This window comes from Papilio machaon, chromosome 11 (genome assembly GCF_912999745.1).
Source record: "Papilio machaon chromosome 11, ilPapMach1.1, whole genome shotgun sequence".
Classification (NCBI taxonomy): Eukaryota; Metazoa; Arthropoda; class Insecta; order Lepidoptera; family Papilionidae; genus Papilio; species Papilio machaon.
Genome location: NC_059996.1, coordinates 5,085,063 through 5,098,668, shown reverse-complemented (window position 1 = coordinate 5,098,668; position 13,606 = coordinate 5,085,063). Strand labels below are relative to the sequence as shown.

The window sequence follows — 13,606 nt, the reverse complement described above, 5'->3', positions numbered from 1 at the left end:
ATTGATAGTTAAGAGGAGAAAAAAAAGTCCAACATATCTTCCACTTTTATATTGCTAATTAAATTAACTTAATATTACAACAATAATAAATAAATAAAAAAAGTGTAGTTATGAGGCATAAAAATTCTAAAAAAAATTAATGTGACCAAAATTTTTCCGAAACATAATATATATACCAACATACGATTATCAAAAATAAACGCCACAGTTAAATTTTTTTAACAGATTTAGAAAAAAAAATTGTTAGACCACCATTTGTCGTAACAAAATGAACCTGTGTTGAATTTGCAAATAGTGGGCCTAGCCCAAATATTTGCGACAAGCGCCTTCGTATCGTCATCGTCCTTTATGTTAAAATTAGTATGAGATTTTTTGTGTATTTTACGTCCAATAGGGGTACAAATTTTGCCGATGATACGACGGCGTTTGTCACAAATATTCATGTCACTGTGAGTTATGACTAGCAACATTTTATTACTTTTTAAAAATACGAAATGCGAAACCAAAACTAATGTTTATTGTTAAAAGTTTTATTTCGTTCTTCAACGAAATTGTTCAGCTTCCTCTAAGGAATCAGGTATCGGTTTATTTCTAGTTTCAGGAAGTGGAAATACAAGAAATATTTGGCCTGCAGAAATAAATATAACTAACAATAAGGGCAGACCTGGTATGTAAACATCTAAATGGACAAGAAGCGGTGCTATCATTGACGCAATACGTGCAAATGTTGTTACTCCACCAACACCTACGTTTCGTCCCACTGTAGGGAATAATTCACCAGTATACAAATATAAAGCTGGTACTGTACCCTGAAAATTCGTGGTATAAGACGTTAAAAGATCTTATTCCCATAAATTTAATTGTTTCAACTAGTTCCGTAGTCAATTAAACTTACCGCTATCGCTGCGAATCCTAACCCAGCAAAAAATAATCTTATACCGGCTTTTTTCGCATCCTCCTTCGGGAAAATATATATGGCAAAAAAGCATACGGTTGCAAGAATTTGAAACAAATTTAAAGTAGTTTTCCGTCCAAGTTTTGCTAAAATAAACAAGCACAATAAACCGCCGGGTATCGAAATAATGCCACTCATTGAAACTAATAGAAATATACTCGATCCAATCAACCCAAGATATTGAGAAAATGTAAAGTACGACAGCCCCGTAAAGAACCTGCAACAAAGTTAAAAAAATATATAAAATCTATAAACAAGTTTTTTAGAGTATAAATCTGTTATCATAACTGTGCAAGTCCACTGAAGTACATAGGCCTTCCACAGTATAATACTGTTGTATGTAAGGCGACTTTTTTCAAGTTAGCAATATTAGAAGGGGAAGTTGCACCAAACAATACTCTTTTCCCTCCTGAAGGCCTCCCATCACGAGGGTTAGTATATAAAAAATGACGGTTTTCACATTTGTAACATCTAATCTAACCAACCGACTACTACCGAAGACACGTAAATTTTATTACCATATCAATGAAAGAATTATTGTTTTGCGTCTCATATTCTTGGATTTCATTAAATCAGAGAATTGTAAATGTAACTTGTCATTTTTCTTTTTCTTAGGTAATAAAGCTACGATTGCGCGAATGTCACCAACGTCTCTCTTGTTTTCTAGTACAATCTTCTTAAATACTTCTACAAAAACACAAAATTACTTTCAAGATGTAATCCATACAAAGTAATACAAAACAAAAAATGTTTAAAATTTCGTACCCACAGCTTCGTCATATTTCCCAACCGCCAGTAACCACCTCGGCGATTCCGGTAGCCAAAACCAATAAAGCAGGTATATTAATGATACTGTTGCTAAAGCGAATTCTATTTTTCTCCAATCTCTTAACCAATATGAAAGAAGAGCTAATACAACATTCCCCAGTCCAAAAGGTAGCTGGTATACTACAGGAATGTATGTACGCCACCTTCCACTGACTACCTGTTGGAAACAAAATTCAATATTGTTCAATTTCTTCAAATCCATTTGCATTAAATTATTTTCTTCGTGTTTCAAGAAAACATATCGTAAGATAATACTCTCAAAAACTATTTACGTACCTCCATGCAAATTACAAATGAAATTATTGCAATTCCACCACACCCGAACGCTAAAATAAACCATACCACAAGGAATGTCCAGTAGTAAGGTGCGAATGATACTAAATAACTGCCCGTTGCTTGAATTACAATAGCTAGCATAAGAGGCTTCTTGCGACCATATTTATCAGCTATGCTTCCGAAAACTAAACCCCCTACTACTATTCCGGTCATCATCACACATTGGCTCATCTGAGAATTATTATTATTAAAATAAAAAATAATACAACAAACGACACATTTAGACCTAATAAACTAAAATTATAAGTTACTCACGTTAATGTACCATCGTTTTGTGCATACTAAACCAAAGTCTGAAGTGAGAGTTCGTTTGAAAAAGGTTTTATCGTAAACAAATTTTTGACATGCCACCAAAGGTATTATATGTCTGTCCATTTTTGGTGCAATTAAAAGAATATCCGGATCAAATATAAGACATGGATACTCCATTATTACCTAAAACAATATTACATTACACAAGCTCATTACTTGATAATTAGCGACATATCAAAGAAAAGCGATATGAAAGTAATGAAAACTGTGGGTACTAATTGAAATATCACGTCAGCTCATAGGCTAATTGTTAATATTGACTAAGCCACAGTTAAAAATGCTCGCTTCACACAAATACTTAATTTTTTCCATATACATATACATGTGCGTGTTACATCACCGTAGAAACGTCGGACAAATGTACATACATACATATGAAATTCGAAAATCGAGAAACACGTTGGTACATGCCGGGATCGAACCCGAACCTGTAGTCTGGAAGTCTGGTGCTTAAACGCTGCGCTAGCGACGCTCACTCTGCCGAAAATCCGTAATCTCTCAAGGCCCCTATTTACCAAGCGACTAGTCGCGTCTTACCGCGATGGAGTGTCTGCAACTCCAGTCAGTCATCAGTTTTTTTTATCAACTTGTGCCTGTGAGCTGTCGTAACAAGAGCTAAAATCACTACTATAAGCTAAAAGCCAAAAATGGTGAAAATTAAACACGACATTTCGCTATGGTACAGTTCTACTTTTTTATGTTTTATATACATGTGTGGTTTCTGCTTACTGGCACGCTAATTTTACGCCATTCTTCGTCAGTGTATTTCTCAAAAGCTGGTGGCTTTGCACACCAAAATTGTTGCGGTGGTGCCATAAATATTATGTTTAACTGATACCAAGCCATCGGTAGCTTTATTAACGACATGAGTATGCTTATCTTTAACTGCCATCTTCCGAAATCGCCTATAATTCTACTTGTTATGTTATCAACATTTGCTTTTTCGATTGGCACGTATGTTTCAGAATTCTTTTTAAAAAAATTTCTCATAATCGAGTATACGTAAAATATTCTGCTAAATGAATGATATTTTGAAAATGTCATTAATAATAATAAAACATTACTATGTGCTTTTCCCAAAAAACCTGAAAGGTTGTCACTTTCATAGCTTCTTTCAAATTCAGGATCTACTATTTATCTTTCTTTAAATTTTTTGATATAGTCTAGCCAGAAATAAAATTCAATGTGCCATGGCAATAAATTTTTCATTTCAAAAAAATTGCTGTTTCCGTTACAAGAAATTAGTTCCGTAGGTTTTCCGCAACGAATGTTTTACTTTACTTTAAAATATATTTATAATATTTTCTGTTCACAAGTACACTATGACTTGTCTGTCTGTTGTCTGTGACGTACGAAATTTAAGTAACCAATGAATGATCATGAAATGACAAAGTGACAATCAAATAATCGGCAAAAGAATCGTTCTTTAGTCTAGTTTTAATATTTTATTTATGATACCACCCGAGCTTCGAAATACAAATTGATTGCCTTAGTTTGCAGTATTATCCACTATTTTAATTCAAATCACATTTTTTACTGAATGTTTGCTTCTGGAAGACAGAAAACATGCCTTTGGCCAATTCCTCCGATCCTTGGCGAATGCAGAATGTTGGTGATAACATGGTAGTAATGTATTCAACGTAACTTTTCCTTTTATTTTATCATTCATATATGAATTTTAACATACTATGTAAGAGATATACTCAACACCTTGTTTTAAATATTATCACTTGTAAAAAATTAGATAGAAATTATATTTAAAACTTTTCCTCAATGGGTTAGATTATCAAATTATTGTCTAAAAAAATTAGATCTTCCACAGAACTTCATATCTATTTATATTATGCATTCATAGTTTTTCTTCTCTTGCTAAATTGTTTCAATGTTTTACTATATATAACATGTTAGGTCAGAACTGCTTACATTTAAGTTTCTTCAAATTATAGAATATGTTAAAACATTAACTTACCATAATACAGGGACATAATAAACTCTTCTAAATCTACACTGTTGACATATTATATACTTAAACTGCCATTATTATATAAAAATCTATTTCCTGACATTTTTGACTTAAGATACCTACAAACTATGTTTTAAATTTAGATTCAAGGTAAGCTATAAAAGTGGTGTGTGAGGACTTTATGATAAATGCAGTGGCATGTTATAAAGGTATTTGAAATTTAATAAAGAAGCCATAGAATATGTTTACATCACTTTACTTTATGCATAAACAAGTGCTATGTCAAAGTAACTATGTCTCAGTTGTCTTTAGTTTCCTAAAGTACAAGCAAATACAGCTTTTAAGGTAGTCATATTTATATAAATTCCTTTAAAAGTGATTAGAGTGCATCAGGAATTGTAAATTAATTTATTTAAAAACATTATTAGTGTATTAGGTTTATCTTAAGTCAGAAGATAATTTTACTAATAACAATAGATTAGTTTAAAAGTATAGACAATGCGTAGAAATCTGAGGAAACTATGGCAATGTGCTGAATGAATTGAAGTTAATACTTTTTCTATATTTAAGTATTCAATTAAATGAAACATAATGTTTACATGCAGCGAGGCCTCAGCACCCAATCAACAAACAGTCTTCCGATGGTTGTTGAAAATTTAGCTGAATCCCGTCAAACTTCGACAACAGAAAGCCTTGATTCAAGTGATATCAGTTATGAACGTGAAGTGGAACTACAAGATGTCGTCAAGGAGGGCCATGAGAAGGCAGATCCATCACAATTTGAATTGCTCAAAGTCCTTGGTGAAGGTTCCTTTGGTAAAGTATTTTTAGTAAGAAAAGTTAGTGGTGCTGATACTGGAACTCTTTACGCTATGAAGGTATTCCATTTATTTCTTCCCTTGATATTAACCAAAATATGTTTATACTAAATATATCATGCTTTTATAATGACCAAAATGACTTTACATTTATAGTTATGTATTGAGAATCTCATTTGCTTTGAATTTATTTTATATACTGATATGTTTTATATATTGATGATGAATTTCCCATTTTTAATACTTATAATACTTTTGTTTAAGGTACTTAAAAAGGCTACATTAAAAGTAAGAGATCGGGAACGTACAAAAATGGAGAGAAATATTTTAGTAGAAATGGGCCATCCATTTATTGTTAAATTACATTACGCCTTCCAAACTGCAGGCAAATTATATTTAATACTGGACTTCCTTCGAGGCGGCGACCTATTTTCGCGACTGAGTAAAGAGGTAAAATATATCTAAAAGGATAATGAGCTTTAGTCTACAGTGTATTAGTAATAATATTTATATGATTTTTTTAGGTTATGTTTACAGAAGAAGATGTTAAGTTTTATTTAGCGGAGCTAGCGTTAGCCTTAGAACATGTTCATAAGTTGGGTATCATATACAGGGATCTTAAACCTGAAAATATTTTGTTAGACGCAGATGGTCATATAGCTCTTACCGATTTTGGCCTTTCAAAACTTCCTTCTAGTAGTGATAAAGCTTACAGTTTCTGTGGTACTGTTGAATATATGGCACCTGAGGTTGTTAATAGAAAAGGACATTCATTTGCTGCAGATTGGTGGTCTTTTGGTGTGCTCATGGTATGTAATGTTTATATTTATTTGTATTATTTATACCTAAAAAAGTATTATTTTAAATTTTGTACAGTACATATTTTAATTTCATCAAAAGCATTTTTTCTTGCGATTTCTAAACCTCAAATCTTTTTTATATTTAATATTAAAAATCGTTACTTCTTTCAGTTTGAGATGCTAACAGGTAACTTGCCATTCCATGGTTCAACAAGACATGAGACAATGACACAGATATTGAAAGCCAAACTTGGTATGCCATCAAATTTAAGTGAAGAAGCTCAATCATTACTCCGTGCATTGTTTAAACGTAATCCACTGAATAGGTAAGACTATCTCTATTAAAAAGGAAAGATTTGATTGTTTGTTTGTATTGAATAGGCTCAGAATCTGAAGGTACACTTTCCCTGGTTTCTATTGGTTAAAATTACACTGGTCTACAGTGATTTTGTTACCCTAGATATGAAAATCATTTTGGGTCCATTTATGCATACAATTCATGAAACTATCAATGATTTTGTTAGATTTGCTCTGATTTTTTTAAATCTTTATTATAATTAAAATTAGATTTTTAATAATAATTATATAATTAATTAAAATATAAAATATGCAAAAACCATGAAAATACGAACACATTGAGAACTTTAATGAATATATTCGTAATCTGGGCACTTGAAAACGTCAAAATTTGCGATGATATCCAGGGCAACAAAAAACTTTTTGTTTTTATAGAGCTGTGTTTACACTAGATTTTATTAAATTCCAAGAGGACGAAGTTGCGGGAAACACCTAGTGTAATATATGATGTGAGAAAATCATATTAACAGTGATATATTACAGATTAGGTGCTGGACCCAACGGCATTGAAGATATAAAGAGCCACGAATTCTTTACAAGTATTGATTGGGATGCACTGGTTAAGAAAGAGGTATGTTTTTATATTAATTAATATAGTAACATATGTTGTTCTTTATTTTTCCAAAGGAAATGATATACGTTAATGATGTGGATTCTGGTGAAAGACAATATTTGTATAAACTCAATGTTTATCAAAGTTTATTTGTGCGAAGATGAAGATGATTGATCATGTAACACTAGTTGTTTATTTAATATAGTTAGATAAAATACTTTTTTGGTTTAGGTTAGATGATAGGATAAACTAACTAAGTAACTAGGGTGACGCAGTGACCCAAAGTGGGCCTTGGCCTCCGACAACAAAAGGATGATAGGATAGGATAATAGGAATTCTGTCTGAAATTCATACATTACAACCATCATTCTAGGATATACTTTAAACTACATATTGACGCAAGCTATGTAATAAAGACTTTAGTAGTATCAAGTGTATGATCTCAGATAAGTTGTATTATTTTACAATTACTTTATATATATGTTATTGTTACATATAATTTGGTATTTTCTCGCAGGTGATTCCACCATTCCGACCAGCAGTGTCGAGAGCTGACGACGCGTTTTACTTCGATTCAGAGTTCACATGTAGAACACCGCGTGACTCCCCCGGAGTGCCTGCATCGGCAAATGCACATGAGTTATTCAGGTAAAGTTAATTTAAATGTTTATTTTCCATAGGTTTTCACTGTAGACACCTGTATAAAAAACTTTCAACTAACAAGTCGAAAAAAATATATCATCAGCTCACTATGAGTCCCCACTGAGGGGCTCGGAACCTACCCTAAGTTAGGGGTGACTAGGCCATAGTCAACCATGCTGGCCAAGTGCGGGTTGGTTAAAAAAATGATAACAATCTTTTAATATAGTAGTAGTCGCCCATTTTTCGAAATTTAACCATAGTTATTTTTTGTATTAAAAATAGTACTGAGGGCCTAGAATATTCGTGAGAACGTTTTCACATCTGAACAAAAATTTCACCACATTAATCAACTGTGTCACATTTTATTCTGGCAATTTCCTTAATAAGGGGTGCACAATTTTAGCTTCACTCATTTTATATATAGATTTATTTATTGGTTTAGAGGAAAGTCACTTTCACATTGCGTTATATAATATTGGTATTAAAATGTTGGCAAATATTTTCAATCTTTGCATGTCAAGTAATTGGATTATATATACTTATGTATATAAGCATAAAACAACGTTAGATATAAATACATAAGACAGTAAAGATTAAATTCATTTCTGTTTGCAAAGGAAATTCGTTTTTTAGTGACAACCTAATAAGGTGTGTGGATAATGTATAAAAATTATATCCTTAGCAATAAGTATTTCTCACTAAATTAGATACAGGTTTTTTACTATTAGAATGAAATTATCTAAATATAAAGCCATCTGTGACTATTATTTATACTTTAAAATCCACGAAACGTTAAAATAATCTCACTAATATTATAAATGCAAACATTTGCATGGATGGATGTTTGTTTGAAGGTATCTCCAGAATAGCCCAACAAATCTTGATGAAATTTGGCACGGTTGTAGAACATAGTCTAGAAGAACACATAGGCTATTTATAAAGTTTTTTTTAATAACGCGCTGACAGAGTCGTGGGCGACAGCTATTATTAAATAAACCTCATAATGTCTAAAATTGAATATAAATAAAAACATTTGCATGTTAAAACATAATCAAATATTTTCTTTCCAGAGGTTTCAGTTTCGTCGCTCCTTGTTTGCTCAATGATGACAACAAAACTGTAGTAAATCAAAATGAAAATCACGCGCCGCAAGCGAAGACATCAACTGAAGAATTTTGGTCTGGTTTTGTGAATAGAAATAATTTCTTTGATGAATACAGGTCAGTTACAAGTGAATACTGACACTCAAAGTTAGATTGATATTGACAAATTGAAAGATTTTTTTTTTTAGTCAAAGTGTTAGTTTAGTTTAGTTTTTTTTAGTTTTAGTTTTTTTTTTTACGTTAAAACAGTTTGCTCTAAATACTTTTTAATGCAGTTTTGAAAAAAAAATATAAATATTGCTGTTTTTTTTTTTAGATTAATGGGTGAATTAGGAACAGGGTCCTTTTCCGTTGTCCGTCTCTGTGAGCACAAAACTTCAAGAGTACAATATGCTGTTAAAATTATGGACAAAATGCAATACGATCCACGTGAGGAGATTGAGATTTTATTAAGGTATACCAGTTTTTTTTAAGATATTGATAAAGACTTTTTATATTTAGCAAGTAAATTATACAGTCAAAATCTGTTATAACGACATCGAAGGGACTACTCATATTGAGTCGTAAAAACCGATAGTTGTAACAACCGGTGACAGGTATTAATAGGAAAGATATGTAATAGCATTCAGCCAGGACCTTTGATTTTGGTCAATTTAACCGATATGTTGTTCTAAACGATGTCGCTATAAACGGTTTTGACTGTAATTGCACATAATTACGCGACTAATTATTGTTATTGACATCCCAATGTTAGATCTGTTATCAGTTTGTTGACATATCAAAGATGCTCGAAATGTCTGTCTGTATCAGATGAGTTAATGTTGTTTGTTACCACTTAACTCTAGAGAGGCTAAACAGATCTTTATTATGTTTGGAAAAGACGTAGATTACACTGAGGGGTAGCTAATAGGCTAATTTTTTTTTTTCATTCCATGGGGATAAAGTTGTGGACGACAGCTAATATCATACATGTCTATATATATAAAAGAAAGTCGTGTTAGTTACACTACTACTCGTTACTATTTATAACTCAAGAACGGCTGAATCGATTTGACTGAAAATTGGTGGGCAGGTAGCTTAGAACGAGGAAACGGACATAGGATAATTTTTACCCCATTTTCTATTTTTTTATTCCGCGCGGACGGAGTCGTGGGTTAAAGCTAGTATTTTATATATGTATGTTATGTACACAGATACAGTCAACACCCGCACATAGTAACACTACGCGGAGTGTACGAGGAGGGGGGACGTATTCTGGCGGTGACAGAACTTTGTCGCGGCGGTGAACTGCTGGAGTACATCACACAGCGTCGACACCTGCCTGAGCACGAGGCTGCGCCGCTGCTCAGAAACGTGCTGCAGGCTGTGCACTATCTGCACAGACACACCGTAGTGCATAGGTGAGATGTACAGATTAACAAAGGTAGAGTCTGCAGCAGCATATCGCACTTTATCTGAACCCCCCTTTTTCTTTATAAATAAAGGATTAGGATCGGAAGAAAAAGTGAATTTGATGGGGAAGAACTATACAGTTCTTCTTTCCTCACTTTGTAAACTTATTGCTTGTTTTTACGCAGTGGTTTCTTTGTTATTTTAGTGATTATATCTGGCCTCTTACTCATTAAGCACATTGTATAATTAAATATGGTGTTGTATAGAGACATAAAGCCGTCAAACATTTTGTTCGCGCGCTGCGAGAGACGCGCTGAAGACATCCGGCTGGTGGACTTTGGTCTGGCGAAGCAGCTGCGCGCAGAGAATGGTCTGCTGATGACGCCATGTTACACCGCCAACTTTGTAGCCCCCGAGGTGCTCAAACGCGCAGGATATGATGCCGCCTGCGATATATGGAGCTTAGGTATATGTAAATCATACTTATATTATAAATGCGAATGTTTAGATGGATGGATGTTTGTTTGAAGGTAATCTCCTTAACGGTTCAACGAATCTTGATGAAATTTGGCACAGGTGTAGAACATAGTCTGGAAGAACACAGAGGCTACTCTTTTAAATCCGCACAGACGGAGTCGCGGGCGACAGCTAGTGCTTTACGCGTATATTTTTTGTACAAGTCCAGCAATAGATATTGCTGAAAATTCGAAGGAACACATTATTACTAAGATCTTGTTTCAATGCCCTATTTATTTATTTCTGTTGTTAGTTTAGGAGATTCAATCATTTTAATAAAATAGTCTTTTTTTCTTGTCTTCGTATTTGTTATTAATTTTTGTTTTTGTATTTTCTACCTTTTGAAAATATTTTTTTTATTACTTTTGATGATAACAGGTGTGCTGGCGTACATAATGCTGTCCGGCCGGACTCCATTTGCTTCCACCGGCGACGATACTCCTGAAGCTATTTTAGCAAGAATCGAATCTGGAAAGGTAAAATACAAACCGCTATATTGATTAAAAATAAAACAAACCTTAAGTTTCTTTCAGAATTAAACTTTTTATTTGTAAAAAAGAAGAAAATTTCGCTGCGAATGATGAGATCTTTAAAATTGCCACATTGTTATACAAAAATACTTTTCTTATATTTAGGCAAGTTAAATCGTGGAAACTAATATTGCATGGTTGCATTGCGAGAATCGCGTTGCGCGCGCTCTCTACACATAACGTTGAATCGTCGAACTCGACAAATAGGTTGCGAGCGACTATCTTTAGTGATGACAGATAGAAATATTAGCGACGTACGTTGTGTATGAACCTCTGTGTCGCTAAGTAATTAAAATCTCCGGTTTTCGAAGATTTATTATGCCTTGTGTACGAATCGCTTTATATAGGGCAACCAGAGAGAAGTATTGGGATATTGGCAAATGAAAAATATAATTTTTCTATTTAGGATTTAGGTTTTTATTTAATAACTAGCTTTTACCCGCGACTCCGTCCGCGCGGAATAAAAAACAGAAAACGGGGTAAAAATTATCCTATGTCCTATTCCTGGTTCTAAGCTACCTGCCCACCAATTTTCAGTCAATTTTCAGCCGTTCTTGAGTTATAAATAGTGTAACTAACACGACTTTCTTTTATATATTTAATAATAATATTGTTCAGGTGGAACTGTCGGAGGGTCCGTGGCGGTCTGTATCAGCGGAGGCGAAGGCGAGCGTGCGGCGCATGTTGACACTGGAGCCGGCGCTGCGGCCCCGCGCCGCCGACCTGCTGCGTGAGGCGTGGCTGTGCGCCCCCGCCCCGCCCCCAGACCTCGCCCCCGCCCCACACCCCGCCCCCGCCCCACATCCCGCCCCCGCCCCCGCCCCACTCGACGACCTGCGCCGCGCAGTAGACCTCACCTTTCAGGTAACTAAACTAACTGCTAACTACATATTATATCCTATTAGTAAAGGGAAAGAAAACTACCTTTTGTTCAAAATATATGTTGATATGATTAAGAATGTAAATAGTACTAAATATATCACAGATATAAAACACTTAATTTTATTTTATACACAGTGCTCTATGGACTGTAGTCATAGCAATAACTTTTGTTAAATTTAATTAAAAAAAAATGTTATAAGTATTTTTTAAAGATAATTCATAAATTATTTAGAACAAAAAATTTTAAATACATTATTTTAAATCGTTAGAATGACGTATAAAAAATTTGACAGATGACAGTCCACTCTTGACGCCACATAAACACAAAAACATAAAAAATCTTACCGAGTAGTGACAGTATGGTTAAAGCAACTTATAAATATTTTTTTAGTAAATAAGGAGCACATATTTCTTGTTATTGTTTTTAAGTTACAAGCAAATGTGACTTAAATTTGGTCCATTTTGCGTAGGCGATGACGTCATCTCCGTTGACCCCTCAAGTGCTGGGTCCAGTGACACAGTCCACACTTGCCCAGCGCCGCATCAAGCCCCAGCGTCGCTTCCCGCCCACACAGATCTAAGGTATACCAACTTGTACCATCTTGCCCCACACTTTCTAAAGCCAAATTATATGTCACAATATGACTACACAAGAAAATGTAAAGAGATATGTATAATTTTGTAGCAATTTATTTCGGAAAAATCTTTTCGAGTATTTGTATTATATTTAATCAAAAAAAATAATATTATTTATGTAGAGGATTATAAGTAATTTTAGAAAACATATTTATGCATTCATTTCTAATGCTGTTGAAGTTTTTAACTGTATTTTTTTTCGTGTCAATACAAAAGCATTTTTAGGCAACGGGTTACATAAATTAACATTCCATATTTTTTTTTTCGAGAATTGTTAAATGTCTTCATAAATTAGCCCATTTTTTACTAGGATAATTATACATTACGTAGATTATTCGAATGTTGTCTTCCTGCTGAAGTTACAGATTTAAAAAAAAATATTTTGTGTATTACTAACCCACCTTATTGTTTTAGTCTATTAGTGCCATTTACCAAAAAAAGATTCTTCACATTTTGGAATAAGTTAAGAACTACTTTTTTATTTTTACAATCCGTTATTTTTATATAAAATTCTTGTCACATTTATTTTATTAAAATGGAAATTTTAGACAGAGTATTTAAAAAAAAAAATTAATTCATCATAGAGATGTAATTTGAGAGATTTCTTAGATTATTAAGCATAAGATTATGGTCATTTGCAATATCTACATTGGACGTAGATATTTAAATCATACATATTTCTGCTTCAACGCCTTATTTAATACAAAGAGGCCTACGTTTACCGTTTCTTAGAAAACTATCATTCTACTTCCTATTTCAGATCTATCATATAACATAGTATATAAGTCTAACATTGTCTATTTTGTTATTCGCTTTAAAGTTTAGGATTAAGTGAAATAATATGAACGTGTGTTTCTGACTTAGTGGTGACATATCCAATAGTTGAAAAGAATTATTAAGACAAAAGTCCAAATAAAATAAAAAAAGCTGTACTACTATTATATTATGTGAGTCAACGTAACTGCGTGTTCCGATTTTGTATT

General features: G+C 33.3%; 2 protein-coding genes across 2 annotated transcripts; one reads left to right on the top strand and one right to left on the bottom strand.

The window, feature by feature from the left end:
• Nucleotides 1–539: 539 nt before the first annotated feature.
• LOC106719662 (organic cation transporter protein) lies at nt 540–3,494 on the bottom strand. The gene is made up of 7 exons (XM_014514055.2): nt 3,161–3,494; nt 2,375–2,554; nt 2,060–2,290; nt 1,721–1,940; nt 1,474–1,642; nt 896–1,172; nt 540–809 (listed from the first exon to the last, which is right to left on the bottom strand). The coding sequence occupies exons 1-7, from the start codon at nt 3,473–3,475 to the stop codon at nt 543–545; spliced, it is 1,659 nt and encodes a 552-aa protein (XP_014369541.2). The 5' UTR covers nt 3,476–3,494; the 3' UTR covers nt 540–542.
• Nucleotides 3,495–3,752: 258 nt separating this feature from the next.
• LOC106719710 (ribosomal protein S6 kinase 2 beta-like) lies at nt 3,753–12,741 on the top strand. The gene is made up of 14 exons (XM_014514139.2): nt 3,753–4,054; nt 5,000–5,272; nt 5,477–5,662; nt 5,737–6,021; nt 6,184–6,338; nt 6,853–6,940; nt 7,440–7,570; nt 8,635–8,784; nt 8,984–9,121; nt 9,861–10,067; nt 10,326–10,525; nt 10,954–11,051; nt 11,724–11,969; nt 12,458–12,741. Exons 1-14 carry the CDS (start codon nt 3,998–4,000, stop codon nt 12,566–12,568), a joined length of 2,325 nt encoding a protein of 774 aa, XP_014369625.2. The 5' UTR covers nt 3,753–3,997; the 3' UTR covers nt 12,569–12,741.
• Nucleotides 12,742–13,606: the final 865 nt, after the last annotated feature.

Bases quoted from the DNA above. Each gene is read 5' to 3' on its own strand.
- LOC106719710 (XM_014514139.2), top strand. From the start codon at position 3,998: ATGCCTTTGGCCAATTCCTCCGATCCTTGGCGAATGCAGAATGTTGGT. The intron at 7,571-8,634 runs GTAAAGTTAATT...TTTTCTTTCCAG, and splicing joins AATGCACATGAGTTATTCAG to AGGTTTCAGTTTCGTCGCTC. The intron at 10,526-10,953 runs GTATATGTAAAT...TGATGATAACAG, and splicing joins CTGCGATATATGGAGCTTAG to GTGTGCTGGCGTACATAATG.
- LOC106719662 (XM_014514055.2), bottom strand. From the start codon at position 3,475: ATGACATTTTCAAAATATCATTCATTTAGCAGAATATTTTACGTATAC. The intron at 2,555-3,160 runs GTAAGCAGAAAC...ATATTGTTTTAG, and splicing joins GGCGTAAAATTAGCGTGCCA to GTAATAATGGAGTATCCATG. The intron at 2,291-2,374 runs GTGAGTAACTTA...AATAATTCTCAG, and splicing joins CAAAACGATGGTACATTAAC to ATGAGCCAATGTGTGATGAT.